The sequence below is a fragment of the Corapipo altera genome, unplaced genomic scaffold, assembly GCF_003945725.1.
Source record: "Corapipo altera isolate COAL_440 unplaced genomic scaffold, ASM394572v1 180, whole genome shotgun sequence".
Taxonomy (NCBI): domain Eukaryota; kingdom Metazoa; phylum Chordata; class Aves; order Passeriformes; family Pipridae; genus Corapipo; species Corapipo altera.
The window spans coordinates 6,743,285-6,759,401 of record NW_020884915.1 but is presented as its reverse complement, the minus strand read 5'-3'; the positions used below and the strand labels follow the sequence as shown (position 1 = coordinate 6,759,401).

The 16,117-nt window shown below is 55.5% G+C and overlaps 1 protein-coding gene and 2 long non-coding RNA genes across 4 annotated transcripts; 1 reads left to right on the top strand and 2 right to left on the bottom strand.

Annotated features, from left to right (window-relative positions):
• Positions 1–510: 510 nt before the first annotated feature.
• LOC113952835 lies at positions 511–4,592 on the bottom strand. Its single transcript, XR_003529670.1, has 3 exons — positions 4,540–4,592; positions 1,841–2,792; positions 511–1,706 (listed from the first exon to the last, which is right to left on the bottom strand). It is a non-coding gene; the product is annotated as an uncharacterized LOC113952835 (long non-coding RNA).
• Positions 4,274–11,799, top strand: EMX2 (empty spiracles homeobox 2). Of its 2 annotated transcripts, XM_027655309.1 has the most exons (4): positions 4,274–4,385; positions 5,109–5,589; positions 7,696–7,880; positions 10,387–11,799. In XM_027655309.1, exons 2-4 carry the CDS (start codon positions 5,199–5,201, stop codon positions 10,552–10,554), a joined length of 744 nt encoding a protein of 247 aa, XP_027511110.1. In that variant the 5' UTR covers positions 4,274–4,385; positions 5,109–5,198; the 3' UTR covers positions 10,555–11,799. The 2 variants fall into 2 exon arrangements, with proteins under 2 accessions (XP_027511110.1, XP_027511109.1); XM_027655308.1 differs by lacking the exon at positions 4,274–4,385 and having other exon boundaries at positions 4,687–5,589.
• Positions 8,671–9,826, bottom strand: LOC113952836. The gene is made up of 4 exons (XR_003529671.1): positions 9,734–9,826; positions 9,566–9,623; positions 9,335–9,425; positions 8,671–8,900 (listed from the first exon to the last, which is right to left on the bottom strand). It is a non-coding gene; the product is annotated as an uncharacterized LOC113952836 (long non-coding RNA).
• Positions 11,800–16,117: the final 4,318 nt, after the last annotated feature.

Sequence of the window (16,117 nt, the reverse complement as noted above, 5' to 3'; positions counted from 1 at the left end):
GATGGACAGGGATAGACTGGGATGGACAGGGATGGACCGGGATAGACTGGGATAGACCGGGATAGACAGGGATAGACAGGGATGGACCGGGATAGATAGGGATAGACAGGGATGGACAGGGATAGACAGGGATGGACCGGGATAGATAGGGATGGACCGGGATGGACCGGGATAGACTGGGATGCACAGGTATGGACCGGGATGGACAGGGATGGACCAGGATAGACCAGGATGGACCGGGATAGACAGGGTTGGACAGGGATGGGACAGGGATGGACAGGGATGGACCGGGATGTACAGGGATGGACAGGGGTGGGACAGGGATGGACCGGGATGGACAGGGATGGACCGGGATAGACCGGGATGGACAGGGATGGACTAGGATGGACAGGGATGGACAGGGATGGACAGGGATGGACTAGGATGGACAGGGATGAGATTGGGATGGATAGGGATGGACAGGGATGGACAGAGACGGGCCTGCGCTGGGACAGGGACGGACCAGGATGATCCGGGATGGACAGGGATGAACCCGGAAGGACAGGGATGGACCGGGATGGGCCCGGGGCAGACCAGGATGAACAGGGATGGACAGTGATGGGACTGGGATGGACAGTGATGGGACTGGAATGGACAGGGATGGGCCCGGGATGGAGCGGGATGGACAGGGATGAACCGGGATGGACAGGAATGGGCCAAGATGGACAGGAATAGGACTGGGGTGGGACCGGGATGGACCGAGAAGGGAGCGGTGGGAGAGAGGATGCTCCTCGGGGCCTCTCGGTCCCGCGCTGCTCACCGCGCCCGCCCGCACCTCCGGGTGTTTCCTCCCGCTTCCCCCGCACGTGTTGGCGTTTAAGAAGAGCCGGAGTCTGGCACGGCTGGGTGCGGGTCAGGGCTTCGCGTGTAAACCCGGGGAGGTTACGGGTATCCCGCGCTAACTAACGACATTTTGGAACCGCGAGTCCGACACCTCCGAGATGAAAACAGCTGCGCGGAACCACGGCCGCGCTGTGCAGAGCCCAAGGCGGGGTGGTTCGGAGAGAGGGAGGAAGGGACTCTCAATTAGAGTCAAAAAGAAAAAAAACCCCAAGTGGCGGTCCATGTTCGTTGTTCCGGGGCCGGAGAGAGGAACCCGGGTAGCAAGGCCTTTTCCCGGTCCTGGTCCCTGCCCCCCGCCTCTGAGACGGGCCCCCGGCGGCACCACCGCTGGCCCGGCTGTCCAGGGCCGAAATAGAGGGGTGAGGGTTTCAGAGCCCGTCTTCTCTTTGGAGAGGCCCGTGGGAAGCCCCCCGTGTATTTGCCCAGCTCTGGATCCCCGGCTGAGTGGGGAGAGAGGCCCCGTCCACGCGAGGCTCTGGGTGCTCGGGGGAGCCAGGGCTGCCTGCGACACCTCCTCGGAGGGGATCCACCTGCTCGGCAGAGGCCGGGGTGACCGAGCCCGGGCTCTCCCGGAGCCCCCCATCCCGGCCCAGCTCCTGGGAGCCCCGCTCGTCTCGGCGCTTGGCGGCCCGGGATCCCGCCCCTCCCGCCGAGGACTGCGCTCCTATGAAGGGCTCGCAGCACGCTCACACATACTGACTGGGGTTTAGGGCGTCCGGGAAAGAATTAAATTAGGCACTTCGCCCTCTCCTTTAAGTCAGTCAGCCCCCCTCCAGACACGACCTGCATGGGTCACATCTCCTCCCCGCTGTGGTCACGAATCCCTGCGATGGGAGAGAGAAGAGGGAGACGGGTTCAGCCTCGAAAAGAAACTTAAGGGGAGTCTGAAACTTGTCTCACCTCCACCCTCATACCCGAGAAAGTTCAGCCTGGTTCAACCCCTGAACAACCGTCTTACCCCGAGGTCTCCCGCGTCTGAGACCTTCCTCTCATTTTCTTCGTCTTTTAAGGGATGAATATTAGTTTGGAAATCCGGAGCTAGTGCCTATGAGGCCAGCCGTGTAATCTGACTGCGAGCGTAGCGCACCCCTCCCTCCGAGAGAGGCTGCCTCTCAGTGCGCTTGGAGCAGATCGGGGATTTCTGGGAAGGAAGCCCCTGCCAGATTTTCTCCATGTAGACGCCAAGAGGACAGCGAGAGCAGCCTGTGAAGACCTTGGGCAGGAAAAGTTCAAGAGAGGGGCTTCGGGAGGTGTTCCCGGGGCAGGCCGGGTTGGAGCTCAGCGGCCGCGGCCGGGCTAGGAGAGGCCGGGGGTTGTGCGGGAGACATCCCAGAGAAACGGCCACGGCGACGGGTGGGAGAATGATGCGAAAATTAGGGAGAAGAGGAAAATTCTGGGCAATCCCATCCCGAGTCCCCTTGGTTTTTGTTCTGACTGTCCCCGGCCTGTTTTATCTCTGACAAAATCCAGAGACAGCTTGTGCTCTCTCCAAGCTCTGCGTGGGGTTTTTCTGCCTGTCTGTATCCCCGCGCACACACACACACGCAGATATGTGTATGTGTGTGCAGAGCACAGAGAGCGTGCAGGATTTGGGGCGGCATGGGGGGACCTCCAGGGTCCCCGCGTTCCCGAACGAAATGGGACTTGGCCGTGGAGAGCTCCTCGCTGCAGCTGTAGCCTCCTCCGCTCGGCTCCAGAGCAACGGGACGCCCCTTCGGAAAGGGATTTTAGGCTGGAGGATATTTCCTCGGCGGTAAAGACGGTCGAGGGAAATTTACCGAGTGTTTTGGAGGGTTATTCCCTCCCTACGTGTGTGAGGTTTCTTTTCAAACGGATATAATTCCTCCCTCTCTAACTGCTAAATTGCTTGATGCAGTTTTCAAAGGAGCCCCGTGATTATGTCAGGATGTCTGGAAAAAAAAAAAAAAGAAGTAAAAAAAAAGGAGTTGAAGTTTTTCCAGTTCAGATTCATTCTTCAGTCCCGGAGAAGTGTAAATACGCAGATGCAGAACACGGCTCTTCCTAGGAGAAGAATAAGTTTCTCCTGTCTTTTTTCACGTTCGGTGTTCTGGAACCAGGAACCCAGTCGAAATCAGCACTTCAAACACCCGTCGTATTTAGGGCACTTTCTCAGCCTTGCTCGTGCCCATAACCCCCGAGCTTTGCGAGAAGAACCGTAGTTACTGCCGGTCGAGGGGAAAAAAGTTTCACGGAGAAAGGGTGAGGGGACTTAAAAAGTTAAGATATTAGCAATTCACGAGGGATACGAGTGGGGCTACAGACAAATCCTTCTCTCCCTTGCTCGACACTCTCAGCTCAGTGGGGTCGGAGCTCTGCGCCCCGGGTGTCTTCGGGCTGCAGATGTTTTTCCAAACGTGTGAGACCTGGGAGAATGGCACCTCGCTGCAAAATCTGTCCAAAGACTTGAGCTACGCCGTATAAAGCTCTCTCTCACTCTGCTCTGCTCTCGTATGCACGTGTGGGTACGGATGTCTATACGTACAGCCGCCCCACGCCTGGAGATCAGATTTACATTTCCTACATGAAGTGAACTTCTCCCCCCACAAAGTGCGCATAGCGCGGGGTACACAAAGGGAAACACGGCCCCGAACAAAGGCGCAAGAACGGCCGCATCCTTGCGTGCCCAACGCTGTTTTGTCACTTATATTTAGCCCGTCGATTTGGTATTTTGTTAAAAATACCGGCAAGCTGCGAACAGATGCTTTTAGTAGAAAGCGGGGAACGCGAATAGAATTCATCTCGCCCTTTAGTGGAAACAAGCGAGGACCGTTCAGGCAGCGATTTATTTTTTAGCATATTTTAATGCGGCGAAGTAACGGATTCTTTGTGTATAAAGTGGAAAGAAAATAGAAAACAAAGTCCGGAAACGAAGGAAAGAAACGCTAGACTGGTTTTAAGACTCCCCCCATCCCTTGGTTCAACAGAAACATTAATTTACATTAGCAATTCCGCATCTTTAAGATAAATTACACAGCGGCGTAATAGATTTAAAGTACGCCAGATTTTTTTTATCATTAATTGTAAATGTGCAAAATACCTGCTGGTACTTCACTTTAGAAGAATGTAATTGGCAAAAATGGGAGGCTGATGAATAGATAATAGATCCTTAACTACCAATAAACAGTAAGCACCAGCCAAGAGTATTAGGATGTGATCATAATTATTCTGCGGCCCCAGCCAATGAGAGGAGGAGAACTCAGCCCTAAAATCATCTCCGGACCCAAAGGTAAACGCGAAAATACGGACAAGGCTGGAACCGGAGACGTGATCCCCTGTCCCGTCTGCGAGCGCCCGGCGTGTCCCAGCCCCGCACCATGCAGCCGCCCTGCGCTTTGTGCTGCGCGCCGCGCGGGGCGGGCAGCGCGGGGCAGCCCAGGGGCAGGGAATAAGTTCGGAGGAGGAGGAGGACGACCCGTTCTCTCACAGGGACGAAATCTTTCCCAAGCGGGGCATCTCTCCCTGACGCCCCGGGGCGGACCAAGGTAACCTCGCCGGGCTGAGAGCCCCCGAGAGGCGGCAGGGAGAGGGGTGTCACGCTGGCGGAGGAGCCCAAACCCCCCCCCGAGCCCCCTCCAGGAGATGCGGCGCCCTTCACCCCCTGCCCCGCTGAGCCCCCCCCGACCCCCGTCCGCCTACCTTGGTCTCGGAGCGGCGGCAGGGGAGGGAGGGAGGGCAGCGCGGCGGCGGAGGGGCGCGGAGCGGCGCGGGGCGGGGATGGCGGCGGGGCGGGGGCGGCTGCGCGGGGCGCCGCGCTCCCCCCGCGTGGCGGGCGCGCTCCCGCCGCACTCCGATCCGCGGCTCCATCCCTCCCGATGGCGCTGCCCGGCACTCGCCTCCCCTCTGACGCACTTTAAAGAGTCTCCCCCTTCAACCTCAAGGCGAGTAATAGCGACCAATCATCAAGCCATTTACCAGGCTTCAGAGGAAGCTGTTTATGTGATCCCAGCACTAATTAGGCTCATGAACTAACAAATCGTTTGCACAACTTGTGAAGGGGCCGATCACATCCATGGATTGTCTTTGGACTTAGGGGGGGAGGGGGGGACGACCGCCTTTTCCTTGCAGGAGGGAAACTTCTCCCAGCAACTTTTTTTGTGTGTGTGTGCGTGGTGCGTGTGTGTCTCCCTTTTGGGTACCGCTGGCTGCCGCTGCCTCCTTTTCCTCCAGCCCCTGTCTATTTATGTGTGTATCTATCCCTCCTCAAGTCACTCCCTGCTGCAAACTTCCCCGGATCGTCTCCCGCGCACCAGAGAGAGACGGGCAGAGATTGGGTCGGGGATTCTCGTCGCGGCAGCATGTTTCAGCCCACACCCAAGCGGTGTTTCACCATCGAGTCGCTGGTGGCCAAAGACAGCCCCTTGCCCGCGTCTCGCTCCGAGGATCCTATCCGGCCGGCGGCGCTCAGCTATGCCAATTCCAGCCCGATGAACCCTTTTCTCAACGGCTTCCACTCCACTGGCAGGGGGGTCTACTCCAACCCGGACTTGGTCTTTGCAGAGGCCGTCTCCCACCCGCCTAACCCGGCAGTGCCGGTCCATCCCGTGCCCCCTCCTCACGCCCTGGCCGCCCACCCGCTGCCTGCTTCGCACTCCACGCACCCGCTCTTCGCCTCGCAGCAAAGGGACCCCTCCACCTTCTACCCGTGGCTAATACACCGCTACCGGTATCTGGGCCACAGGTTTCAAGGTACGTGCAACTTTTCTTCTCCCTCCGATCCGCTCTCCCTCCGATCCACCCTCCCGGAGCTCCCGGCCGGCCCCGCCGTGCGGGTTTTGGGGGACTGCGGTGGGCGGGCGGCCCTTGCCCGGAGCCGCGGGCTCGGCTCGACCGGGCCCGGGGTCTTTTGTCCCTGTCTTCCCCTCCGCCAAACTTGATGAGCTGTCAGAGGCGAGGGGCTCGGGCTTCGTTTTGTTTTGCTGCTTTTTCCCGGTTTGTTTTGGTTTCTCGCGAAGAGGGGGGCAAGCGGGAAGGCAAGGCCGGCTGGGACTCCGTCAGCTTTCTGCCCCCATTAAAAGCAGGGGAAAAGGCGGATATTTTTTGTTCCGGTGTGTTAAAAGCTACAGAAGGAAGCGGCCCCGCAGAGCGGGGAATGGAGAGGTGCTGAGGCTGAGGTTCCCCCGGGAAGGCGGCGGTGCCCGCCGGGCTGCGGGGCCGAGCTGCGGGGCCGCAGGAAGCCCCCGCCACCGCCCCAAGTCCGACCGCTGCCCTTGCTGGAGGGGGAGAAATGAAACGAACCCCAGAGAAAGGAGGAGGGGAATGTGAGGGGGGAAATAATCCCAGCGCCGGAGCAGCACGGGGAGATGAGGCTGCGGAGGATAGCCGGGGAAGGCACAGGGAGGGCGATCCCGACCGTGTGGGCAGCGAGTGGCCCTAAATGCACAGCGATTAATACCCGGCTGAAGGGAAATAACCGAATCCAATGGCGGACAATCAATAAAATCCCCCTTGTTTAACCCCTTATAACCAGCGGCGTCTTCCCCGAAGGGTGAGCTGATTTCTCCCGTAATGGGTCCAGCTCCTGCCTCTTTCGTTATAGACAAACCAAACAACAAACAAACAAAAAAATAAACCTCCACTCGGAGGGATCCATCTGCCTTTTTTTTTTTTCCTTGTATTTTTATTTATTATTTCGGAACGAAAACAAACCACCTGCATGTTTCATTTTCCCCGGCCTTCTGCAGCCGGGCCGCTGCAGCAGGGTTGGAAAAGGAGCGACTCTCTCTGAAGCCAGGCGGTCTGAGACAAAATGGATTATTACCCTCTGAGAATAAAATTACAGGTTTCGCTCACCAAATTATTTGTCGCAGCCACCAGGCGATTGGTAACGAGGGGTAGATGAAAGGCGGAAATGTCCTGGTGTTGAGCCACAGCCTGATTTCAAACACACCCTCCCTCTCCAACGATTTTTAATGCACTTACAGCGAGACCCCCTCGGTGCCTTTCCCACCTTGGAAGGGCCGACCCGGAGGAGCGGCACAGGGACACCCTGGAGGGAGATGCCCACCGAAAAGCCCCAGCTAACCCACCCCCCGCTCCCGCCCCCGCTCCGATGCCGGCCGGCATGGGATGGGATGGGATGGGATAAAATGAGATGGGATGGCCGCTCTGTGGCCTCTCCGAAGTTTGGCTCTTTATTTCCACACCGATTCCCGTCCCCGCCGAGGCAGCGTGGAGTGGGCAGGGGGCCGGGAAAGGCGGCGGTGGGAGCTCCGCTCCGGGCAACACACCGGCAGGACGGGGGGAAGCAGAGGGAGAAAGGCCCCGGCCGAAGTTCTGGGCGAGGGAAGCGGAGACAGGCCGGGGCAGCGGGCGGGCGGCTCCCGGAGGCCGGTGGGCGGCCAAGGCGTCTCGGGGGGCTCGGCCAGGGCGCCCCGAGCGCCGCTCCCCAGCTGGCAGCGACGGGAAGATGAGAACAACAAACAAATACGGAAAGATGTGAGGCTGCCGGTGGTCGAGTGGAAGGGGGGCAGCCGCGGGATGAAGCCGCAGACACCGCAGCCAGGCTCTGGCCAATTCTTTTTTTTTTTTTTTTCCTGTAGTCCTCCCCAGGTTGGGTTTTAGCATTTTAAGTTCTCCCAGTCCTCTCCTTCCCCTGCTAGTTTATCATTCCCCTCCACCTATTTATCAAAGGAAAATTCAATACCAAAAAAGCGCTGAAAAATAAAAAAGAAACCATAGTCGGATTTCTCCTGCGGATAATGGTGGGAGAAAAAAATTTCTTGTGCTAGAAAGTCCTGTCGAGTGCATTTGGGAAAGGTGTTTTGCTAATCTCTGTTTTACCCTGTTGCCCAGGGAATGAAACCAGCCCGGAGAGCTTCCTATTGCACAATGCACTGGCCAGGAAACCCAAACGGATCCGTACAGCTTTCTCCCCATCCCAATTACTGAGACTGGAACATGCCTTTGAGAAGAACCATTATGTAGTAGGAGCGGAGAGAAAACAGCTGGCACACAGCCTCAGCCTCACAGAAACTCAGGTAAGGGGGAAACATGGAACGGACAGTCGGGAAAGTGAAAGTATCGGCATCTCCTTTGGAAAACCCACCAGGCCGGGCCGAGATTCGAGCAAAAAATACGGGCAAATTCTAGGGGTGTTTAGGCCTTCGGTCCCGAGCCGGTGGAGTGGAGAGAGGGGTCCCCCCTCGCCTGGGTGTTGTAAAATCCTTTCCCGTTCGTCATTCCACCGCTTGTGCCGGGGGTCGCAGTACTCGGCCGGCCGTGGGAAGCCGCAGGGCTCGGAGCAGGATTTGGGGTCCCTCGGGCAGCCCCGGCGGGAGCCCGGGCCCGAGCGGGGAGGGAGCGGTGAGATCCGCGGTCTGTGGGTCCGACCGCTTTGCTGCGGGGCTCCTCCGACCCTCAAGAAGTAGTTTGATGCTGGGGGAAAAAGCCACCAAAACAAATGCGGGGGGAGAAAGGAAGAACCCCCCTCTTTGGACCCTACGGCAGAAACACAGTTTCTTGGATGATTTTCCACTCGTTTCTAGCCCCGCGTCAGGCAGAGGGGATGTGAGGAGCCGGTTCAGGAGGACAGAAAGATGAAAAATAAAAGTAGAGAAATTATAAACGAGGAATCCCCCCCTCCCCCGCCCTCCTTTCCCCCTCCCGCCGACTGGCTGCCGGCCAGAGCCGCACCGGAGCCTGTTTGTGTCGTGTATGTGGCGGGACGATCAGCGAGGTTCCCGCTCCGGTCGTGCCGGGGCGAGGGTCTCGCAGGTACCGAGGCCGGGCGCTCCGGGGCAGCGCCGAACCGGCCAAGGGCTGCGGCGGGGCGGGCACAGGCTCCCCCCGACGGCGGGGGACCCACGGACGGCGGGTCCGCTGGGAGGGCGTTTTTCACGCGGTTTTCTCCCCGCCGGAAGAAAAGCTGGAGTTCGGAGGGTTGTTGGTGGTGGTTGTTGTTGTTGTTGTGTCGGGCTTTTGTTTTGTGCCCTTCCAGGAGACTCGCGGAGACAGGATTCCAGATGGGGATTGTCTCTGCTACAGTACATGGCACTGTACTAAAAAAAAAAAAAAAAAAAAAAAAAAAAAGCCAAAATACCCAGCCGCAGCCTAGTTCAAAGTTCCCAGTAAACACAGCGTTCTCTGGGCGGATTAAGTTGTAACACTTTTTTTTTTTCTTAACTCCTTTTCGTGCGGGAAGCAATAAAGAGGTTGGAGCTTTTGTTTTAAAATGTCTCCCTAACAAAACAATAAAAAGGGATCGCCACTTTTATGAGGTTCCCCGAACAAGGGACCGGTCACAGGCTTATTTCTACTGGAAAGCTGTATTTAAGGTGGTCTTTGTGCTGCTTGATTCCGAAGCTGGTTGGGGTCTTTTGTCCGGATGTCAAACCCCCAGTCCCCTACAAATGAGCTCCCTTTTGGGAGATCAGCGTGCAGAAATGAACCGTCCTCCCCTTCAATTAGCAAACTAAAAGCAAATTAAACTCACCCCTTGTTCCCCGCTCAGCTTTTTAATGGGGGACTTTTGGAGAATATGAAAATGCAGCAGAGATGTGTGTCCGGCCAGTCAGGTCTCTGTTCTGAAGAGGCAGCGAAGCGGGTTAAACCAGCTTATTAAAATGCTCCAGTTCTCTTCCCTCCCCCCCCTTGCTGAGGCCTTTATCAGGCACTTTCAGACAGAACCAGAGTTTAAACTGCTTTAAAAAAAAAAAGTGTTTACCTTTGGACGCTACAAGGAGTGTGGCCAGCTCTGGAGATAGCTCAGAGATCAATACTATCTGTAATTAAAGCACTGAAGTCAGCTGCCGGATGGTTCAGTCAGCTGTACTCTCGCTGAACAAAATGAGAGGGATATTTACGATGGCACTTACAGGTTTCGCGGCGCTACGATCGCTCCTGGGCGGCGTGTCCCGGGGAGATGTTGCGGAGAGCGACGGACGTTTTTCTACTCGGGGCTATTTTCTTACATTTTATGCGCTTTTCCAAGAGGAAAAGATCTCGTACCGCCTGCCCTCAGCCCCATCCTGGAACGGATGAGGCCCTGGGTCTGCTCTGACCCGCCGGGCCGGGCCGGGCAGGTGAGCGCCCCGCAGCCGGCCCTGCCTCCCGCCCCGCAGCCCCTGGGCCGCGGCACAGCTCGCCACCCGCGGGGAACAGGAGCGGGCCCGTGGCCGTGACAGCCCACGGCCACGCGGCCACGCGTGGGGCACCGGGGCACTGCTCGGGGCCGCTCGTAGGCGGGAGCTCCGCGCCCCCGAGCCCGGTGCATCCCCCCGGCCGTGCTGCCCGGTCCTGCACGCGGGGGTGCTCTGGAGCGGCCGGCGGGCGTGGGACAGCCTGTCCGGGCCTTTCCCGAGGGGTTCAGGAGGCAGGCGGGCCTCGTCTCTGCTCGGCCCGCTCCAGGCCGGGCAGCGGTGAGAGCAGGGCACGGAGCGGGGAGGACGCGGTGTGGGCAGGGCACGGCCCGGGGGCACCCGGAGCCCCGCGCCAGGGCCAGCGCAGCAGGCATCGGACTAACGCCCGGTGCCTTTCCTCCCGCAGGTAAAAGTATGGTTTCAGAACAGACGGACAAAGTTCAAGCGGCAAAAGTTGGAAGAGGAAGGTTCAGACTCACAACAGAAGAAAAAAGGGACTCATCACATCAACCGGTGGAGAATCGCCACCAAACAAGCCAGTCCAGAGGAAATCGACGTCACGTCGGACGATTAAGAACTGGCTCTTTGGGACTTTTCAAAGCCGAACACCCCACTAACCGAAAGTGTTAAAGGCTCACACCCCCCGGCGTGGCGGTGCGGGGAAGGACACGGAGATCTTCATCAAAACACGATTCCCGTCTGGGAGGGAGCTGGGAGCGAGCGAGGGCCAGACAGCGAGGGGTCCGAACTGTGACACTGCCGGCACCGCTCTGGCAAGGGGGATCTGTCAATCAGAGCCAAAACAGCGGGACGAGGTGATTGACAGGTATTCCGTTTATCGCAGTCCACTTTTAAAAGCATAACGTCAAAAAAATTTAAAAATATATAGAAAAAATGTTAAAAAAAAAAAAAAGACAAGCCAGCCCCCCCCCCCCCCCCCCCTCCAAATCAGAAAAATTACCACCTTACTGGACATTTTGCACTTCACAGTTTTTTCCGTCTTTGAAAGAGAAATTTCCATAAGCAGCCAAAACCCACACCTGTTTCAGAAACTTGAATTGCATGTGTAAAGCCGTCTGGGCAAAAAAAGAAAAAAAAAAAAAAAGGAAAAAAAGCGAAAAAATTACTCCAGTTCCTAAAGACAGAAATTAATTGTAATTTTTTTTCCCTTTAAGACAGGTTCCGTGTGCTTTTTAATTTTATTTTACGAGAAATGTGCAGTCTGTAAACATTTTATGATAACTTCTGGCGTCAAAGTGTTTGTGAAAGCTAAATGAAGTAGCAGTAACAAAGCATAGTGTTCCTTCCGGATGGACAAACACGGTGGGGAGGGGAGGGACGGGAGGGAAAGGCGGGGAGGGGGGGGAGGTTGGGGTTGGTCATAACTTTTACTGAAAAAAAAAAAAAAATTAAAATTAAATTAGCCCCCCTCCACCCCCCATCGTATCCCCATTGCAAAACCGGATGATGATTATTTTTTAAGATTAATAAAGCGCCAACCCAGCGACCAGTTTTGGCGGTGAGGACACTTTCTAGGCTGGGAGGATCCAGAGAAAAGGGACTTAAAATCGCAGATTGATTTTTTTTTCCTAATGACCATTTTCATTGGGGCAATTTTCAAGCACTGACCTTATAATATTCCGAGATCATAGAGCTACTAAGAAAAAGTTACAAATGTTTCCTTCATGTCTCCTATACCAGAATGTAAATATTTTTGTGTTTTGTGTTTAATTTGTTAGAATTCTAACACACTATATACTTCCAAGAAGTATGTCATTGTCAATATTTTGTCAATAAAGATTTATCAATATGCCCTAAATTTTTAAGCAATATCTTTTCCGCTTCACCCCCAGATTTCTCAGGAACCAGTATTTTCCCCCCGCACCGCCTTGTTTTTCGCTGCTGAACCCCTGCTGCCGGAGCCTGCGCTCCCGCGGCCGCGCCGCGCGTTCCCGCGGCCACAGGCGCATTTTCTTAATGTATTCTCCGGCTGGTAAATAGACCTCTAAAAATACGCCGCGGAGACCCGGTTGATGTAAATAAATACCTGAAAGAAACCCCCAGCAAAAACAAACAAAAAGAACACCCCCAACGGAAAACCCTTCCCCGCTTAGAATCTGAAGGGTGAACCGGCTCGTAATGGTGAAACCGGTCCGCAGCAGCCGCGCTCCGCTGAGAGGGGCTTTCCTTTGCAAAAATAGGTGTTTTAATAGCGACAGGGTGTTTTTTTTTTCTCCCCCCCCCCCCCCCGTGTTTAACATCCCCTGGCCAGGTCGCTGCGGTGAGGAACAGGTCCTGTGAGCAGGGGCTGTGCCCCAGCTGCTGTTCTCCCCGCCGCTCTCAGGGAGCGATCCCGGGCACAGAGTAAAACTCTGACATTAAAGACGTGGGGGAAAGAAAAAAAAAAAAAAGTTGCTCTGGGTCCTTGAGGAAACTAGCTGGTTTTCTGGGGGTACACCGTTGTTTTTTCATGCTTCATTTGCTCTTTAGCCTGATAGACTGCATTAATCAGTTTTATTTCCATTGATAGAGAAACCTCGTCTGCTCTGTTCGAGCTACAAAGAATCCTGCAAGCTTTTGTGAAAGTGCAAATCAGTTTAGGCAATTATCATACCAGGAATATGAAGGGGAAAGAGGAGGCATTGCCCAGTGGTCTCCTTTAATCTCTTAATCCGTGGATCCAGGGGGGCTAGTTGGACATAATTTAGGACAATCTGACTACCCTTTACACTGTGATAAGGCGAAGTTACAATGCATCGCAAAAATACGAGCTTTGTTAAACATACTGCCTTGGAAAGTTAAGATTAGACATTCTGTGCACGTGTTGGCTCTATCGGGTACTATGTAAATTTAATTTTTTTTTTTTAAATCCGATCTTATTTTTTTTTAGCATCGGTTCTTATACAATCCCGGTGACTTTCCATTCACTAGTGCTACAAATATGAGAGAGGCCCAGTCGGGGTTAGGACGCATGTCGCAATGCAGTCCCTTCCATTTAAACCTAGGCTAATTATTTAGTAGAGCTATTCCCAAGGTAAACTTCTCGTTGCATCTCTCCCCTCCTCGAACAGCTGATGATGCAGATCTGGAAACCAACAGGACGCACATTTCCCCTGAACTCACCCAAGCTGGCTTGCGCCCCACTCCAAACCCGGGCAAATGGGCAAACAGCAAATGGATTGCGGCCGAACAGCAGACTTGGGCCTTTCTAGAAATTGTTTCCCATCTTGATAAAAGCCTTATTTCTGCAGGAACCATATACTTCTCCCTCCACCCTTTTTCTTTTTTTCTTTTTTTAACCGTGAGCGAAGAGAGGGAGAGAGGGAAAAAAAATTAAGCGTCCTATGTAGCGTAACAGCAATAAAATCTTCAGAGAATGCCATTAGCTTTGAAAAAAAACCCTAAAAGCTTTATTACAAACCCAGCTTTGAAAATAGGGGGGATTAGGAGTCTGAAAGGGTCCCACAATGGTTAGAAGAAAAGGTTTCATGCTAATGAGGTTAATGCCCTTTGTATCTCAGGACTCCACAACTTCATTACTCCCTATCTCCGGCTGCACCAAGCGGCTCAGAACACTGCAATCCACTCCAGCTCTCCCCTGCCTTGCCTAGAGAAGGATTTGATAGCAGCTCTGTTCAAACTAGATAATTATATCTTTTCAAGTCGGAATTAAGATAAAGAAAGTGAAGCAAAGGCGGCTAGCCTTGATCCACTGCAAACAAATTTGGCGCACTTTCTAGTCTCTCTCCCCCTGCCTCAATAGGCAGGACAGTCAGCTTATTAGACCCTCATTTGCTTTATTAATTCATCTATTTAAAGTGGCAGGATTAGAGAGAGGGAGAGAGAGGCAGAGTCTAATGTGGGACAGTGGATGCCAGGCAACGTGGAAATATAAATATTGGCGAGATGCTATCCGAGCGGTTGTTTAAAAATACATTTTATATTAAATAACTGAGAGGAGTGGGGGAGGGGGAAGCGCAATTCGGGTGGCGAATTGCAGACCCGGGCGGATTTTTACTGCTCTTTCGAAGGAAAGCCGGGGCACGGCTGCCGGAGGCCGGCTGTCCCTCGGGAGGCCGGGATTTGGGCCGCTGCACCCCGGGGCTGCGCAGGGGGCTGGAGGCCGAGCAGGGCCCCCCCTGCAGCGCTGCGCGGAGCGCTCCGCGGGTGCGGGGCGGTGCGGGGCGGTGCGGGGCGGAGCGCGCTGTCCCGCGCACCTCCGCGGGCAAATCGGCCCCGCCGGTTTCGCGTGGTTTGCCTCGTCCATCGCTGGGCTCTGTCTGCCGGCCAAGGTCGGCGCAGCCCGCTCCCCGCCCCTCGCCTGCCCCGGCCCTTCTCGGACGTGTCGCCGCCCAGCAGCGGCCCCGAGCACCGGCGGCTCCCGCCAATGCCCCCCCCCGCCGAGGGCCGGATCCCCACCCTCGGCAGCTCTGCTGGCTCCGTGTCCAGGAGCTGACCCCGCCGGCCTTGGACTTTTAACCCTTTCCCTTCGGACAAAGCCAGCGGCTCCCAGCCGGGGTCACTTCCCACCGCTGGGATTTGCACCCCCCACGCGGGCGCGACCCCGCACCCACGCACCCCTCTCTTTGTAAATGGAGTGGGGTGATGAGGCCAGAGGCCTTTCGGGGCCCTCGCTTTGTTGTGTTTAAACGGTGTTTATTTACCTTCCTCCTCTGATAGATCGCACTGTTACCTGTGAGGGCTCGGCGGAAATTAGCGGTCCCCCCTAATTAGCACCCAGGCTCCTCATAGGCGGTAGGAAGCAGAGAGAGCAACTCTAGCCGGATTCCCTGATGAACAGGATTCTCCCAGCCCCTGCTCCCGTCTACATCAGCGGTTCATAACTGTTCGGAGCTAATACGGCCATTGATTTATTTCTCCAAAGGGTCCCGCTGCGAGGGGGAAGCGGGAGTTTAGAGAACCTCCTGACCCCGAGCCGTAACCTCTCTCCTCGCCAGCCTCTCTCCTGGTGGGACACTCGCAGCCGGGGAATCCCAGCCCGTTGCCCACTCTTGAAACGGAAAGGGCCATTAATCACCTTCCCTGGCTCTCTTTTAATTGACCTTTTGCGATTAGCGCCTGTTGCAGGGAAGGCGACCCACCGGCTGTGAGCGAACCCTCCCGGTGTCCCCTCGGACCCCTCTTGCCGGGATGGGGGGGCCGTGGCCGCCCCAGTTCCCTGGGTGTCCCGCAAGGTGCGGGGCGGGAGCTGCTGCGGGCATCGCTCTCCCGCGGCGGGGTCAGTGCGCCTGGCAGGTGACTCCCCTGGCCGGAACGGGGAAGGCGGGATCTGCCTCCTTCTCATCCTTCTCCTCCTTCTCCCCGCCGTGAGGCCGCTCGGCCCGGCTGCCTCGGGAGCCCAGTGTCCCCCGCACGCCCTGGCTGGAGCCCCGGCTGCTGCGGGGGCTCCGGGAGAGCATTTATAGTCCCGCTCTCCGTCGCCCACGGCTGGACCTGACGTCAGGAAGAACTTGATCTCGTCCGCTTTGCTCCTGCTTCTGAAACTGATCCTTGAAATGAGAGAACAGACTCTACACAATTCCCATGGCCTTGACATAAGGTACAGCGATAAATATACACCACTAATGAGCAATTACCATATAATCACCTTCCAATTAGCTCGCATAATGATGAATTAAACATTCTAGCCTGCTGGATTAGGTTTCTTACTTTGTATATTATTTACGAAGGCTAGCTTCTGCTGAGCACCAAATATCAAATTAGATAGGGAATTTTCAGTTGGGGGTACCAATTACACATTCAGAGCATGCCCGGAGTTTTTGTCACCAGCCAACTAAAGTGTATTGGAAGGTAGTGTCCATCCTTTTCTGTCTTCCTTTTTGATGTCTTAAAACAAACTCCACGCTTTCCTGACAATGCTCGGCACGTCGCCTACCCCGTGTTAATCCTGCTTCTTTCCACAAGGCTGGACAGACAGGAAAACTGGCCGATTTTTTCCCTAGGACAGTTAAATAAGAGAGAAGGCACAGGCAGGAGCTGGGGACAGCAAAGGAGCTCTCAGGCACACAGTCCTCTCGGTCACGGTTGCTCCATCCCTGGGAAACAGGGAGAAACCCATCCCGTTATCCCGGACAGGTAGAAAAGCCCTGGTCCTCCGCTCGGGGTGGCGAGGACCG